At 29.7% G+C, this 18,568-nt stretch overlaps 3 protein-coding genes across 8 annotated transcripts in view; 2 read left to right on the forward strand and 1 right to left on the reverse strand.

The window, feature by feature from the left end:
- Positions 1 to 18,568, forward strand: part of LOC126769261 (PH and SEC7 domain-containing protein) — a 159,877-nt gene that overhangs the window by 117,112 nt on the left and 24,197 nt on the right. For 4 of the 5 annotated variants that reach the window (XM_050487922.1, XM_050487925.1, XM_050487923.1 and 1 more), the window contains exon 1: positions 16,791 to 17,098. The exons of the other annotated variant lie outside the window; for it this stretch is intronic. In XM_050487922.1, coding sequence (XP_050343879.1) covers positions 16,964 to 17,098 — 135 coding nt within the window. In that variant the 5' untranslated portion in view covers positions 16,791 to 16,963. Of the gene's footprint in view, positions 1 to 16,790; positions 17,099 to 18,568 lie in introns of those variants that run through there. 5 annotated transcript variants of the gene reach the window in all.
- LOC126769296 (uncharacterized) lies at positions 739 to 13,687 on the forward strand. Of its 2 annotated transcripts, none has more exons than XM_050487989.1 (7): positions 739 to 925; positions 2,776 to 2,835; positions 8,119 to 8,284; positions 9,525 to 9,661; positions 10,088 to 10,235; positions 12,333 to 12,399; positions 13,069 to 13,687. In XM_050487989.1, exons 2-7 carry the CDS (start codon positions 2,790 to 2,792, stop codon positions 13,072 to 13,074), a joined length of 570 nt encoding a protein of 189 aa, XP_050343946.1. In that variant the 5' UTR covers positions 739 to 925; positions 2,776 to 2,789; the 3' UTR covers positions 13,075 to 13,687. The 2 variants fall into 2 exon arrangements, with proteins under 2 accessions (XP_050343946.1, XP_050343944.1); XM_050487987.1 differs by having other exon boundaries at positions 747 to 925; positions 10,085 to 10,235.
- Positions 13,665 to 16,148, reverse strand: LOC126769300 (CDGSH iron-sulfur domain-containing protein 2 homolog). The gene is made up of 3 exons (XM_050487993.1): positions 15,937 to 16,148; positions 15,248 to 15,456; positions 13,665 to 14,206 (listed from the first exon to the last, which is right to left on the reverse strand). The coding sequence occupies exons 1-3, from the start codon at positions 16,031 to 16,033 to the stop codon at positions 14,114 to 14,116; spliced, it is 399 nt and encodes a 132-aa protein (XP_050343950.1). The 5' UTR covers positions 16,034 to 16,148; the 3' UTR covers positions 13,665 to 14,113.

Consider the following 18,568-nt stretch of genomic DNA (forward strand, 5'->3'; position numbering starts at 1 on the left):
TATGTTAAAACATCTTTATTATTGATAATAATATAATGGATATTCACGATCTCATTCAAAAACCCGTGTAAACCTATAATCCAGTAAAACCTTCTTAAGATACCACAGAACTGAGCTACGAGTTTTCTTATAAAAGCTGCAAAATGACAATACACTTTATTCAAATTTTTTCTCATAAAACAGTATAATGATATTCAATGTTATATAAGAATTAAATTTAAAAATGTCTATTTCTATTAGTAAAAGTATCTAAAGTACTAAGATGATAAATAAATTTAGCACATTCTTGATTCTACACCGGCTAACCTCGCCCTAGGTTATTTATACCCAGGAATACAGAGACGTAAACATTGTGGTATCGACACGTTCTATGTGTGAGTCAAAGACTTGTATAGCAGATGTTGGCAGATACTAATATTATTATCAATACAGAAACATGTTGGTAGCGATTATATTTTTATCATCTGTGTTATTAAAATATCAATTAAGATCTGAATTTAGTTTCGATAAGAAACAATAGTACATTTTTTATACGTACTTATATATTAAATTTGAAAGGATCAATATATAAAAATAATGTAAAAACTTACCGAAATATTTCATAAAAATGCATTATTTTTATTTATCAAGAAATCACTCAACCAGGAACTGTAGTATGTATACGATCGTAATGTAGCGTAATGATCATTGAAACTTGAAAGATAGTACCGCATCCATTATACAATAAGATTTTCGTGAACTTCCTGCATCAGGGAGGTCAGCGGCACTGCCCCAGCGGGTGCGCGAGCGCAGAATGCCGCAAGAGCCCGACGTAAACGCACGCACTGTGCACCCGTGGTCAAACCGGATCGAATAGTGACAAAGCGAGTGGAGATTAAATTGAGTTAAAAAGTGAACATTGGAGATCAAACCCCGACGCGTCCAGGTATTTTTAGTTCTTCATACTTTATTACAACTAATTCCTGTTATGGCGATAGTTAATCACGACAGAATATTGTTAGCTATTTTAATCAATTTTCATTATTCATGAAGAACTTGTAACTTACTTCACCTACAGTTTTATTTTATTAATGACATAGAGCTAGTTATAGAGTTAAGTTATAACATTAATTAAAAAGATTTTAAAGTAAACGAACGAGTTAGTAGCTCTTTGTTTCGTTATCTCTGTTATTTCTGTCAATCTAGTATTATTATAAGTTACCGGAGTAACTATTATTATGACACAGCTTGAACTTTAAGACTTATTGGCTTAAAGGTCAATTTATTGTAAAAATATAAAAAAATAAAAGTTTTATAATATTTAAGCCAGATTTTTTTTTGCTCCAGCAATGTAATCACATAATATATTATCTTTTATAGGAGTACCTAAATAATATTTTTCCGTTTCACTTAAGATGTATGATATACTAATATGATAGACATCAGCTATATCTGAAGGTATAAAACGACTTGATAAATATTGTCTATACTTTAATAATATATAAAGTTAAAGAGATTGTTTGTTTATCTAACAGTTCGATTAGGAAAAAGCATTTTTGTGTTAGACAGTTTTGATTGATAAAGGTTTAGACTATATAACATAACGCTACGACCTTTAAACAATTTACTACTAATGTATTATATAAATAAGTACTTATTTTTAGTCATGAAAATACAAACATTTATATTACGAACAGTTGTTTACAATCTCGAGAATATTGTAAACAACTGTTCGTGATATGATTGATGGTAATAAAATTTGTTTTTGTCTGTATTTATAAGCAATTAAGTACTAATTGCTTATAAATATCGATCATCAGTATAAAAATGTATTTGACGCAAGATTATTTAATTGTTTTACGTTTGCTTATCGTTTGTTCGTATTATTGTAAAATATTCATGCGATGACATGATGTACGAATATATATTGATAATCAATATAAGTATTGCAATCTCCTATCTTCATATATACCGACCAATTGTCCGACCCCGGGACGATATCTTATAAAAAGGAAAATTATATACATATAATATCTATGAGACGATTTATGTAAAATATATATGGATTGCTGTTTATCTTGTTTTTGACGAAATACAAACATATTGTTGATGAAAAATATTTAGAAATAATTTACAACAAATAACGACGGTTTAACAAGAAGTTTAATCTTTTCGTTTGACTAATGCAATTTTATATAAGAATGACCGTTTGTTCGAGCAGAACGCTTAAACTACCAAATAGATTTTGAGTGCTTAAACCCTTAATTGATTATTAATTTCACTTAAAAACGTAAGGTAAAAAAGTAATTATTTTATATGCTATGTATGTTTAATTATAATATCTATATATAATAATAAAACCATTAAAATTACCCAATCGATATAAAATGAGATCTTCTATTACTACGAGGACAATGTCGCGGTCATAGACAAGTAATTCATAAATTTCAATTATGATCCTTAATAGCAAGAGATTGAAAACAACATTCAAGTGGAAACATCAACTTATCTCATATTAAAATAATTATATTTAACAACACAGTGATAAGAGTCGAGTTGTAACGATGTTTTTAACAAAGTATCTACTTCTATATGTTGCTAGTATAAATATTTAAGGGTAATAATAATTCTAGGTTTTAACATATACTTGAATCAACAATTCTCAAACTATTGTGAATATTGTTTCAATGTCTAACAAAAAACTGCGCTTTATTTCAACATACAACTACTAGAAGTCCGAAATTTTAATTAATAAATAGTAAACGAGTTAGTTTATAATCACGTCTTTGTTCTCAGGTCCCTCGTGACTCATGGCCCAGTACCAGTTCTTGTATTTGATGGTTGTGGCTGCTTTAGGTGAGTCAACTAGTTTTTACTTTGATAATCTTATTTAACCTCATTACTGTAATTACCTTTTAATTACATATATGATTAAATAGGTTCCGTTCCTTAAAAGAACTACACGGTAATACGGTGATACTAATATTATTCTAAGAAAAATATCACGTTCTTATTAGGTATACAGCGTATTCATTAAAAAAATAGAGAAATAAGTCGCATAGATAATTATTTAAACGTTGTGATTTAATGCTTTCAACTCTAAGCCACCTGTTAGCCATTTAACTTTCATTTATAATAAAACGCAGTCCCACGAATTTCTCGCAAGCTGTTTACAATAAATCGATTGCATGTCAATGGTTAATAAAATTTAATTACTTCCCATTGCTGATTTAATCTTCGCGTCTTAGAAGTAAACCAGTACCTAACATTGTAAAAAATAAATATCAACTTAATCCAGCAAGAAACTACGTGTCTATGCTTTGTAACCAGTCGAGGCAGATAGTTTCATTTTCATAGCAAAATGTGTAATTTAGCAGGATAGGAAGCCGTTATTCAGCAGTGGACCTTTTTATTTTTACCTATTATTCCTATTTTTTATTAAACTCCTGCAATCAACCATAAAACTTGTATTAGGAGTGTGACAATAGACTAAGGAATCAGGAAGTAGAATTATAATTATTTATGGAAATAATTATCCATGAAATAATAAACGTTTCAATATTTTTCAAGACTTCTTGAAATAACCTGCTGCCAAATATGGTAAGAACTAAATATCGTAATAAACAATGCTTTACATTAACACATTACATATACCGAAAGCAAACACCCTTAACCTTGAAATTATGTCTTAGAATATGAAATATAACAACATTGTTAAGAATTAGAAATATGTTTTTTGAAGTAAAAATTTTGGTATATACCTAATCGTATGAGCTTGAAACATTTTTTCCGTTGATATTGTGTAAGTCGTGTACCTATGTAAGTTCATGTGAATCAAGATATGTGTATTGATATAAAAAACTAGTTGTTCCACTAAGTAACAAAAACTTTAAAAAATGAAAACCTAATATTGAAGCTAAGATAAGTTTAGCGCGCTTATATCCATGCTATACACGTACTCAATTATAAATCAATGATAAAAATTAATTAAACGATACCAATAAGCGTAAAAATTTGAGTTGTTACGGCCGTATAATATAAAATCTTTGTCTTAATAGAGCAATCTTTATTATTAATAATAAGTAAGAACAATAAGGCTAAAAAATGACTTAACGTATTTCTCTACATGCCTTATCTACGAGTTTAAAATTGTATTATATTCTTTAGTTGACTGATTAATTATATTATCTACGTCAAAAGGGATTTTACACATAATTATGTCCAGTATTATGAATGAAAATTATTCATTCTGAACACTCAATGATTTTCCTTTTAATATTTATTAGCTTAGGTACTTAGTTATATCACATCCCGTTCAACAAAGCAATTTTCCGACTAAGAAGCGACATCATTATTCACAGTGGGTCATCGGTACAATCTAATTGCAACTTAATGATAATCACCACACCATATTCTTAGAATCAGGTGAGATCGTGGGTGTGACTCAGAATGATTTTGGCGATTCATAAATGTTGACCGAAATATATCGGTATTTTTTATAGCTTACTTGTAATGATTCAGTGTCATTTCTGAACGCGTCTGTCGTATTATTTTTTTAAATTTAAACGTAGTCTAGTGAGTCATTTGTGTAAGTACGTCCATGAAAACAACATGTTATGTTACTCATTTACCTTAGTATGACCTTTCGCAGCGTTCGCTTCGTATTATTTTACCTTTAGAAAGATGATCACTTGTATTTTAAAATATTAAACGATAATTATTTAAGAACACATATTTCTTAAAAAAAAAATATATTTAAAGACACTCAGATTAAGCTTTTATTTGTATACACAAACGGATTCACCGTATGTACATAGATTTATTTTTATAGTTTCTATATTATAATCATTAATATAAGTCAAGCGCTGTCTACTAGTAATAGTAAGCTTTACCTATCACCAACATCAAGGCTCTCGTGTCCTAAATGAGTGCTTATACGTGACTGAAAGTGAGTGGACATATTCGCCTTATATTATCCAGTGATAAATAATAAATATTAAATAAATACTTACATAGTGTTTTAATGTTGTATAAATTGTTAAATGCATTAATAATTATAAGAATTATAATACGAAAGTTTTAAGATCAGTATCCAGTACATTTAGTTGCAATCTAAACGTTAAAAAGACCAATCAGTAATTATTGTTTGCAATGCCACATGAGTTAGCTTTCTCCTTTGCACGTGAGAGCTCTCATACATATAACATAAGTGAGGCCGACCCTCGTTACTTTTAAGCGGAAAAAATGTTGGCCCGACGAGAAATCTTGGCCACTTTCGATGCCAATGTATTAAACACATAACTGAGTATAGTTTGACTGCAGTTTATTCTTAGAACAGTAAATATAATAGAAGTGTAATCGACGATGTTACGTTACAGTAACAGCCTGTGAATGGCCCATTGTTGGGCTAAGGCCTCCTCTTCCTTTTTGAGGAGAAGGTTTGGATCTTATTCCACCACGCTGCTCCAATGCGGGTAGGTGAAACACACATGTGGCAGAATTTTAGTGAAATTTGACACAAGCCACACACACAGGCTTACTCATACGATACGATGATTTCCTTCACCGTCAAGCACGAGATGAATTATAAACACAAATTTAGCACATGAAAATTCAGTGGTGATTGCCCGGGTGACCGATGCCCGGGTAAGGCCTCTGCCTCGAATTTTGCGGGCAGCGGGGCGGCGGCGGCGGCGGCGCGGCAGCGGAGCGGGCAACGCATACCTGTTCTCCAAACTAGCGGGCAGATCGCGCGGCACTATAGCGGTGTAGTGTTGTGTTCGTGGTTGTGTTGTCGAGATATTTGTTTTTATTCGCGAACGAAATGTCTGAAAAACGGCGACATCTTTTTGATTCAAATTTATTCCTAACGCTCGATTTATTGTGGGCAAAAGAAGAAGTGGATCCCTACTATAGGGCAAGGAAAATAAATGGCGAGTTTTATCGAAATTATGAAGAACAGAGACAAAATCCCGACAAATTCTACGACTAATAATTGGTTAATTATTCTTCTATTTTTATGGTTCACATCTTTGCTGTTCCATATGGGTGTCCTCTCAAAGATTGCCGAAATAATTAGCTCTTGCACGTCCGAAGACATTTTGATACGTCACAAAAAAAATGTACAACACTATACCTACAATGCAGACGCGCAACGCGGGCGGTCACCGCTTGACTGGAGTGCACCGCTCGTTGCCCGCCCCCGCGCCGCTCCTGCACCGCTGTATTCGAGGGTCGGTCCATTTGATTATACGCGTAAGATCCTGCCGCTCCCGCGCCGCCGCCGCCGCCGCCCCGCTGCCCGCGAGATTCGAGGCAGAGGCCTTAAGCCCTCGACCATCGGTTAAGTTTCACGCGTTCTTACAACAAGGCCATCTCGTTACATTAAGAAACGATTTATTCACTAAATAAATCTTTTCAGTCCTAAGATAAAATAAAACATTTTAAGACTATAATTAATATTAATGACTAAACATTTAAATATATTACTAATAATGGCTATTAAGCGTTGACGATTTATAAATTTACTTTTAATTGAATTTGGTGTCATTTCGAATATACAATAATTGTTCTGTGAGTGTATCAAACTCGCAACTGGTTTGAATTCACTTAGTTAAGCTCAAACCTGAAAGTTTATACGCGACCGAACGAGGTGCCTATAGCTAAAGATATTGATGTTTTGTAATAAAAGTATATTTTTAATTAATAAAAAAACTAACCTATAAAAAATATTATAACCCGTAACGTAGATAATTTAACGTATATTTTTTGAGTTTATGACGCGTCAATAACGACATGGCTATTTAAACAATTCAAGATAAGTGAGCACTTAACCAATACACAAACGGATAAGGATGATTTTTAAAACGTTTTAAATGCACGTGTTTCGAAATATTTGTAAAGTAAACCAGTCTTATTATTATTACTGAATGCTCTTTGAGCGAGCTTCACACGAAGGGATGACAATAAAGGGAAACTTGCTCTATTACGTCATTACTTATCGACTGATGTAAAAATTGTTATGAGAACCAGAAAAATTCAACTACTTATTTAAAAATAGTTAAAAGTTACGTTTTGTGTTCTAAAGAAGTATAATTTAAAATAGCGACTAAATAAGGCTGAATACAGATATGAGTGATGATATGAGTACTTTTAACGTATATCTTAATCAAAACTGCATCGGGTTGTAGATAATCGGATTTTAATCGGATTGCGCACGAAAACTCCCATGGTCGTTTTTCCGGCGCCTCGTATATATATACATCATTGCATGCTCATCTCGTTTAATACAAAGCCTTCATGATTTAAACAACTATTAAATTCCCGAGAAAATGACGTAAAGATTTAATTTATGCAGTGGGTATATATATATATATATATATATATGTTTTTTGATTTACATATATAGCCTTTCAACTATCATAAAAGCTCATTAGACTGACGTACTATTTTCAGTACCTATTATATAATTAAATATATTCCAACTAACCCGAACTTGATTCTTCCAGCTGATAGATTGTGATTAAGTAATGAAAATACATACATTCACTTTCTCATTTTAATAAGTATGATATTCGATCAAATAACTAAGTTATATTTTTTCTGCATAAATGTTACGTTGACGAATTTCTTTAACTGTCGGTACATACAAATAACGGAACTACGTCCTTAACAAACTCATTACGAATGAAATAAGGATATTTATTCAACTAATTAACACTAATCGTGCGTTATATACGAATACACCGTCGCAACAATAGGCGATGGGACACAAGGCATTGGTCATAAATAAAAGAAATATGTTGTCGATTTGTCTAGCTGAGTTGCTTTCACTTTAAAATTATGAGGTTACCGTATCTTAGATCTTTGTTTACTGATGAGTCATATCTATTAACTCGTTCGCATTAAAACGTAAATTCAAATTTTCAGAAGATTTGAGAGGATTGAGCTTAAAGAACCGTTAAGCGCACAGTGGAGATATGCATGACCCACAAATTGAAACAATTTTTATTTTAGTTTTACTTATATCTTAAGCGGAACATCGGGCCTGAATATTACATTAAATAAATGACATATTTAAATAATATTAAATATTTCTTTACTTACACTTTGTTAATATAATAAAAACCAATGTTATAGGAACAGCACCATGCCAGAGTCAAAACTCATTTCAAGACACAATAACACAAGATGTAACACCACCTAGCTTATTGAAAGAGGTAGAAGACAACAGCCGATACAAGACTTTGGAGGCAAATGCAACGCTTTTAAAACTTCTAGTTGACGACAAAGATGGAGTGAGCAGGTAACAGTTGATCATGAAAGCTACGACCAAATAACCACAACTTGCAATCAATTTTAAGGTAATGTAGGTATTAAGTAGATATCAGGTAGTTTCCTTCTGCAAATGACCTACCTAGTGCTATGTGTACACATCTCCCACAGTAACCTATGCTGTATAAAATATATCAACCTCCTACACAGACAATGGGACGCCCAACACGATATACATGACATCTAAGATGTTATGTCCTTTGTACTAGTAATTACACTAACTCACCATTCAGAACGGAACACAGTAAACACGGCTTGTACTGACAAAACGTTGCTGTTTGGCGAAAAAATGCAGAAAGCCTACCATGATGTACAAACTCTATAATACTTTTTAAAAATAACTAGTACTATACATAGTAGCAAACTATTAAGTAGTTACTAGATATAAAATATCGCGGTCGTGTATTCACAGTATCCTTATAATATCAGACACTGGAGGTTCACACGAGACTTCGAAATGTAAAGTGCACCTAACATCGAAGTGGTGTGTGTAACAGTGAATCATTACAACATTATTAACCGTGGGACTGGAATAATAGATAAATTTAAACTCACAAAAACGTTTTATTGCTGTAAGTTAAATTAAACAAATATATATATACAGCAAATGATGATACATATGTATGTTGCCATTTAAAAATTGAAGACAATAGAAAATAAAAATTACTTTAACCAAATATATATTGTGTCTTATAAAATGTATTCGATACATAAAACGGCTGCCAGTAACTGTAATAAATAAATATAAACTAAAAACCGGTTGGGTAGTCTAACTTTACAGGCTAAACTCTAGTATCTCACTTGCAGAACTGCACATTATGTAGGGATTTTCTTGGGAGAATTCAGAGTCAGGCTAAAACAGTTAGTGTCTCGAAATTCTTAGTAGATCTTGTGGTAATGCCGTGGATCATCTGCTTACCTGTCGTTACAGATCGCCACCATTTAAAAGGAATAAAGAGTAGGCACACCTGTGTTTGTACACACTTAAATATCTTATAAAACTTGCTTACTATAATATATCCTACATAAATTGTTTAGCTCTTTTTTTAAAAATTAAAACATGTTAAAATGCTTCAAACTTTTTGGTTTACGGGCTGTTATTTTTTTACTGCTCTTTTAATAAGTAAAATATAATTTTTCCTTTTAAATCACGTATTAAGTGCCAAAGAGACTATTGTTAACAAACTATTTTTTTTTTACAATTTCATCAGATCCGAAGTATTTGATATGCTGCACTCAAAAGAAGATACACCCGAGCATCTCGCTTTACCAACATTCCCAGAAGATGCTGAAGAAGGTAGAGTCGACGTGCCGGTTGTACCTGACTCACAAGCTGAGTTCCTTCAAGGTTTGTTGTTTCAAAGAATCAACGATTAAAATAAATGAGACATACCAAGAGTATATGTCATACACTTAAAATACCTGTCGTATTAAAAGATATATATACCTATGTATATACAAATAACGAAATGTGTCGATAATAAATAATGAGTTACCGAGTACCACTAACATCAGAATGTCTAACAGATTAGATTAAACTGACTCGATATTCTTGTGAAATGGGGATTCAAAAGTCTTCCTACAAGTTAAATAAAATATATTTTAATGTTTTCTCGAAATAATCTACACATCCTAATATAAACAAAGTTTATTCATTATTTATCATTAAAAAAACCATAAGGTTCAATAATTACATTCAATAATCTATATTTTTATTTTGTGTTATTAATAAACGATAATTATAATATAAGTACCCTCATAATATGTATAGCAGAAGAACCAGTGCCCAAGGATTCTCATAGACGGTATGCGGGAACACGCGGCGAGCCCGTCGGCACCGCGGCAGGGATTATGGTTGCGGTTACCTGCAGCATCGTCGTGCTCGCTTACTCTGCTCTTATTGTATGGAGACGGATATACTTGTAAGTCTCAGGAAATTATAACACTATAGGTTTTTTATTGTCTATAAATGTTTGTCTATAATAGTTTTCAGTGAGTACTTGAATATATTAAGTATGTCCTGGAACTTTACTCTAGGATAGATGAATTCGCGGTCCACAAATTTTCCTGAATAATATTTCATTACATCATTTTAATTAATTATATTATAATATCAAGTTAACAGTTTGTTATAACTTAAAAGTAGGTAAAATATAACCTCACTCAAAGATATATAATATACATAAATATATTATGATGTATTATCTATATTTTAACTAATATTAAAGAAAACCATATATAACCATAAAATACCTCAAACGGTATGATATTATAAGATATTATTTTATCGATTTAAATTATATAGATACCGACCTAACAAAAAATTTGTTGATCCCCTTTATAAACTATTTACTTTATAAATTATACATACTATAAGATTCAAAAAATAAAAGAATTAGATTAACATAATTGTAAAAAATAATCTCAAAATAATCTCAATCAAAACGCTGTGACTGCTGTATTATACAGAATACAGACTTAAAATTCATAAAAATCGGACTTCAATTATATCTCGTATCTTTAATCAATCTCATCCACCTACACAAATAAAACACAACGCTTAAATTCGCCTCAGGGGTCCACATAACGCTGCGTCCATATTTTTATTAACCTTATGGTAAAATATTTATTTGGTGGCTTCCCGGCGAGCACGAAGTCACAGCTCGAGCATTGTGTGAGGTAATATGATACGTACCCGCGTGCTGCTGGGCTGCGTAGGAAGCGGTCAAGTGAGACGGAAACGCATTGTGAAGTGCACAAGTGGAAACCAAACGTCCTGACTCTTTTCTTTCGTAATGTAGGTACACACACTCCTACGATGAAATAATAATATGATAATATGAATCTTTGTGTTATTTATTTGAAGAACTAGATTTTTTCACGGTACTTTCTACATTCCGAACTGTTGTAGCTTTACAATTGATTAATTAATGTAACATGACGATTTATAGAGCTTTTAAGAGCCTACTTAAATATAGACTCCTACCATTATTATCTATATAAGTACATATAATATATAAACCCAATGTTCTTACTAGAAAATTGTATGACTTGAATGTAGGAGAGCATTGATTGACCTTGTTTTTTATTTAATAAAGCCACAAAACTGACTACAATTATACAATCAACATATCATATCAATTATATATTTTACCATTTATTTACATTTGTGTCTTTTCGATGCAGAAATTACATACATATATTTTATCTGGTGGTTACATAAGAAAAACTTAATAACTACAGTACAACACTAGTCACAAAGATTACAAAACTATCAGAAAGAAAATAAATGTATTAGGTTAGAAATATCCATCCTAGAAATATATTTTTTGTTTCATTTTACAACTATTATTCTAATATATACTAGACATTAAAAGTATAGTTGATTAGATATACATATATGATTAGTTTGATAGAGATACTTTAATTAGCATCAAATCGGTTTGGAAACATTTTTGCGTAAATAAATAAATACTTATAAACTTCTAGTTTTATTAGACGTGTTTAACATAATTTTTAATCATGAATTCAACTCTAGATATTTCGTAGTCATCCTTATCCTCACCTTCATAAATAAATTTCATAAATCACCTTAAAGGTAACTCGTTCTGATATTTTATCTAAAGCCTCGTCTTCTCTACCCTGAACCCTCTACTCTACTCTACTCTGAACCCTCTACGTCTCTGTTAGGCATTTGTAGTAGTTTATCACTGTGTGATAAACTACTACAAACGCCAAAACGTCTCCAACCTGTTGCATGTGTAAATTTACTAAAGTACACGAAGATAATAAATATGTTTGTATACGTAATCATAAATAGGATAAGAAAATTGTGTCTCGCTAAAAACGCTCTACATATAGAAAATATTTACTTTTTTCTCCACGGACGTACCCGCTGCGAAACAATTTGTAATAATAATACTTTTTAAACGGTACATCCTGTTTTGAAAATCAACATTTATTTTTTAATATTTTTTAATGTTTATACCCAAATATTAATGCTTCAAATTATTTTTCAGGAAGAAAAATGGATTAAAGCACGAACTTCTACGGAATGAGGAAATTATGGCTGAAACAAGAATTGAGGTAGATTAAAAATATTTTTTTTATATTGCAATATTCTTATATTCACTTGGTGGTAATGCTTTGTATAAGCCTGGGTAGGTTTCAACCAGTCATTACATATTTACCGCCAAACAGCAAAATTTCGCATTGTTGTGTTTCGGTTTGAAGGGTGAGTGAGCCAGTGTAACTACAGGCACAAAGGACATACCTATTATATCTTAGCTCCAAAGGTTGGCGATGTAATTAAATTGTAATATTTCGTACAAGGCCTATCTCTATGGCCGATTATGACCATTTACCATCAGATGGCCGATTTGCAAGTTTGCCTACCTATTTTAAGTAAATATATATGAATACCATTTTGAATTTTCTATGAATAAATGTCTACTTTTTGTTTGTCTGTACGTCTGTAGTAGTCGTCGTAGCCGTAGTCTTAATAATATTTTCTTCAAAAACCCATTATGATTATGCAAAGTTGTTCCCGTAATATCTAATAATAAACCAATATATTGTGCAAATAATAAGCTAAATATATTAAATTTGAATATTAAAAAAACATAACTTACCTTTTCCATAACGTAATACTCAAATGCAACATGCTATACACTTTACATTTTAGGTATTACGTAAACACGTTTAACAGATAATCTTGTATTTACTTACTGATAACTCGTTAACGTTTTTTTTCAGTTATGAAGAGTATTGCCTTAAAATGTATCGAGCCACGAAGTTATGTAAAGTTTTTAAAATAACAAGACTGAATTTGTTTAAGAAAGATTGTTTTAGATGTATGACCTTTATATCTGAGCCACATATCTTGCTATCTTTGCGTGATAACTATTGATAATGATGTGTAACTATTTAAATGTACCGCAAGAAGCTACTTGATAATTCACACCGAATATTAATTTATATTGCATTTTTACATTGAATATTTTTTTATGTTTTAAATGTAATTTTTATGTAAAATGATTTTAAAATCTATAAATGTTCCGAATTTAAACTACGTGAAGGCTTTTGTGTTACTTATATCATATAATTATATAATTGGAATTAAATTATAAAATATAAATATTTATATAAAAAAAATTATAAAAAACCCGTGCCATATATTTGTAATTATCAGTTAGTCATGTTGGATTTTATGATTGGCATGTGGTTATAAATGTAATTTATTTATAATTTAGAAAAAAACAAGTCTGTGATGTGATTAATGCTAAGGTAATGAGAGATGTATTTTCGATGCTTTATTTAATATTGAAAGAGTTTGTAATAAAAAAATAAACTTGTAAGCAATAGAAATTCATAATTTTATTGTGATTGTTCATTTAAAACTGGTAACAATAATCCTTAAAATTAAAAACGCAATAATTAACAATACCACTTTGATTTAATTTTTAAAAGTTATTGTCTTACAACAACTTGGATTTGTCCATTGTTTTATTGTTTCTGTCAGTATGTATCATCATAATTTTTCCTATATTTTCTAAATACACACCTTGGTTATGTTAATAGCAGTATAAATGATTGACAAATTTTATAAAAGTGGATAATGCTGTTAAAAATTCACAGTTTATTCAAAACTTTTAAAATATTGATCTGTCTACATTGAAATATATAATAGTTTATGAAAAATTAAATTTGTAATAAATGCTGTTATAAAAAGTAAATATTCCAAGTGTGCTCTTTTGATCACATTTTTCCTTCTTTTTGTCATACTTTTGTTATACATCAATTACTTATTTTCCTTATGTCTTACAACCACTGGTCCTGTGTTATCACCAGTAGCTTTGTTATGAGCACCATGAGCTCCATCACAGTACGGCCACTGAAACAATTTTTTCATACAGTTATTGTTACACTTTCACTCTATTGACAAATTAAATTATTATTAGAACACTATTTTGAAAAAATAAAGCTCATATTAATAAATGTTGATGTTAAATAATATAAACATAAGAATATTATGATATAGATAAAAATTAATTGATATCACCAAGATACATACAGATTACAATATTATGTTATCTACATTTATGGTATGTTTATATTCAATTTTCTTAGTGTGAAAAAGAAATTGAAACTATTAAAATATTGTCAACTCTGATTAATAATCTGTAATTCATTTATTTATAAAAATAAATACAATAATATATAAAATTTTATGAACAATAATTCAACAAAACTAATACTTAAAAACCAATATGCATATAAAAAATATGACATTGATGTTTCTTTCTAGTTATGTACAAGAAAATTTTATAAAAAAAAACTGTCTTTTTTCTAAATCACAAAAAAAAAACTAAATAATCTTTATTCAACAAGGCTGGTCCAAGCACTTATGAAATGTTAAGTTACAAGATTATATTACATGTAAAGTTGCCAATATAAGTGCAAAAGGATACAGATGCAGCTATTTAAATCTAAAATAAATGATAAAACAATAAACAATGGAATGCAATTACATAAATCTTTCCCACTGTTTTGTTGAAAAATGGAAGAATTGGTGTCACTTGAAAGAAATACTGTGATAACTAGTGTTATTACTATGGTATGTTGAAATCTACCTCAAACATAGACCTTAATGTAGGTAGATCAAAAAAATTGTTTTTTTTTTTTTTGTGATTTTAGGTAATAATGTTTAAATATACAGTTTAAAGCAGTGTACACATGGGTAGATGAGACATCCTAGTTAATATTATAAACATCTACTACTCAATTGATCATAATAAAAAATGTTGGCAGAGTTACAGAAAAAGACGTAGGAGGTGGAAACTACTTAACAAATATTTATTAAATTTAGAATGAAGATTAACTACAACCTAGGTTGATGTTTTACATCGTATCTCAGGAATATTGATATACTTACATTCTTGCTTCTCCAACATCTACACAAAGAAGTCTTCTCTGTAATATCCTCTATATCAATGAAATCTACAACTTTATTTATATCCTTTCTGATGCTTGGGTTCACTTGCCCATTGCCAGCTTCATTTGCCTTTTTAATAGTTTGATAAGAGTAATAAGAAATACCACCAATAGCAAGAGTTGGGGGAATTAATGCTAGCCAATCACGCACTGTAAATGAGATTAAGCTAAAATAAATATAAAAAAATAAGGTGACGAATGAAGTTTCATTTATAAAACGAAGACATTGAAAACTTCAAAATTGCATGCCATGAATTATTTACACCGTTACTAAGAATAATGTTATAATACCACAATTACTTGAAAGTATGTCATTGGCCTTGACGAATATAACTGTTATTTAGTTAATTAAATTTTATGGTACGTGATTACACTTTATCGTACATTGAACATTAGTTAAATTTTATTAATATTTAAATAAATAGAAATTAAATAAGAAGAAAAAAAATAGATATCTCGTAAAAGTTCATTTTACATGGTTTGATATGATAACCAAAGCATGGAGTATTTGCTTAATTTAATTAAATAACAAAGAAAATTTAACGAAAAAGTGATTGATCTTATATTTACAAAAAAAATCATGATCTCTATGTTTACCACTAGCACGATGTTTGAGGAAAATGAACTTACCACCAAGTCGAAACCAACCTCCAACGGAATCGGGGATCGGTAAACTTGCCAAATAGTTAGGAATAGTAACTTTTACTATATTCGACACGATATACATGATTATTGTATATTAACTTCAAATACACAAGTTACACAACAATATGTTATCGAGATTAGTGACGTGACCAACAGGCGTCAGGCACTAAGAAGCGATACCTATTTGTAAAATATAACAATAAATTAAAATTCAGAAATGACAATGAGTTAAGTAACAAATGACAAATGACATCTGACAACTGTGACTATAACAGTTTACAAATATTTAGCACTACGGAACTTTGTATATAAAGATAATCAAAATCTGACAATAGGACTGATTTTATTTTTAAAAAGCTATGTAATATCTAAATGCTATCGCAAAAACCCACAACTACTAACTAACATATTTAATAAATATCAAGCTCTTTTTTCCTTAATATAAAATTTTTCTTTTTTTATGTTAACGTAATTTAACAATTGTTACTACTATAATTGCAATAGTGTAAGTGTATAACATAGCAGATGCCTTAAAATATATCTACAATATTTGTAAAAATAGAAAAAAAATTTTTTTTTTTAAGTACATACTACATTTTGACCGTATATTATTTTACACTTTTAAAATATTATTTAATTTGAATATCTTTCAGATCTTTAGATTTATCTGTATATTTTTTTTATTGAATTTTGCTAATCGGTACTCACAAGTTATAATTTTCAATGTGAACAAAATTATATTACTATATCTGTGGATCTTCCTATTTACTTTTATTCTCTAACATACCCAAAATACTTTATGGTCAGTATTTGAACCTCAAAAAATATTTTTTTATGTATCTGTACTCGTCGTCGTTTTGCTAGGTGCGTTTGCTATCGTACGTTGTAATTATGAATCTTTTCATTAGTTTTATTGAGTAATATAAATTGCATTCGTCTTTTATGACAAGTTAAAAAGTGCTAGAAGTGAAATCCTCGGAGGGATACTGACCAATGCTGCTGTATACTGAATATGGCTGACGAAAGACTAGTGATCCTGAATCGTTGTGACAACTTAGGATTTGGATTTTCTTTACTCGGCGAAGCCGGTTTGCCACATATTATTTACGAAATCGAAGAAAATTCTCCTGCAGCTCGTAGTGGTGAGGTAAGGCACCAATAGTATATTAAATAAGCGTATAGAAATGAATAAGAGATTTAAGTACCATAAGTTACTTATAAGTATGTGTGCTTTAAAAATATATATTTCGCATGTTTTTTTTTATATCCTAACTTAACTTTATATCAAATAGGCAATTAATATTATGATACACTTTTGTAGATAAATCAAAACAAAATTATTGAAAGTGATTTAAAACAAGTTTATTTTATTATTATCAAAATGTAAACAACAAAATTAATTGAAATGATTATTTGAAAAATTGCAGAATAAGACCCCATTTCCCTTGGTAAAAATATTTATTTTAGAATAAAAATTTTAACCCTTGGTTAAAAAAAGAAGGCATATTTTAGCTTTATTTTTTTTTCTTTTTCAAATGCATTTATGTAATGTGAAATTTGTTTATAATTTTATATTTTAAATAAAATTTTAACTGATACATAACTCATAAAATACCTAATGTTACCATTCTTGATGTTTTGGTTCATGCTGATTATAATAAGTTAAATATAATTTTCAACTTATTGAATAATAATCAGTTTTCATTTTTATCATTATTATTAGTACATATTAATTTACATTTGGTGTTAAAAGGGACTGAATCAATTTTTTTCTTAGATGACCAGATATCTGCACACATCAAAGTTAATCATTCTTAGCAATATTTTTTCTAATTTGAAGATTATTTTATGAATGACTTTTGTCATAAAACTTAAATATTTAAATCAAAATATTTTGCTATTATGTTTTTTTCATTTTCTTTTTATTTTTAATTCAATATATATTTTTATAAGTTAATTTTTAACTAAAAGTGAGTGAATTATGAAATAAAAAGCAATATGCTATATTATTGACTAATGGACTCAACTAGCTAGCAAGTTGTTTTGGCATTAAGTCTATTAGAATAATAGAAAGAATTTTATGTCATTATATTTTGAATAAAATATTTCTAGTTAATTGGTTTTTGAGCTTCAGCCTCAACTTTATTGAAGTTCCAATTTATATGTTAATTTTGTATTTATCCAACATAAGTAGAAGAAACGGGCCCAGGAATTAAGTGAACCCTTTACTTAATATCCAAGGCACATTATTGTAAAACATGTCAACTTCTCAACCAACTCTGGGTTATCACTGACAATTAATTTTCAGAAAAACTAAATTATTTTTATTGACCTGATTTGGAATTTTATGTTCATATCACCATATCAGCTATCTATTAAACCAATGAGGCAGTTGCAAATATATAAAGTAAAAGAGATTTCATAAAAATATTATTTCTGACAATGTCATGCACATATGAACATTCATTCAAAGGAAACAGAAAACATACTTATTTTGTTATCTTAACAAAATTGAGAGTTTCCATATTAGATATTGAAATGAAATAGAAACAATATCGCAACTTATTAGCTCAAATGGAATATGAAAGATTTGCACCAATTAAAAAATATTGTGTTT

This window comes from Nymphalis io, chromosome 6, assembly GCF_905147045.1.
Source record: "Nymphalis io chromosome 6, ilAglIoxx1.1, whole genome shotgun sequence".
NCBI classification, from domain to species: domain Eukaryota; kingdom Metazoa; phylum Arthropoda; class Insecta; order Lepidoptera; family Nymphalidae; genus Nymphalis; species Nymphalis io.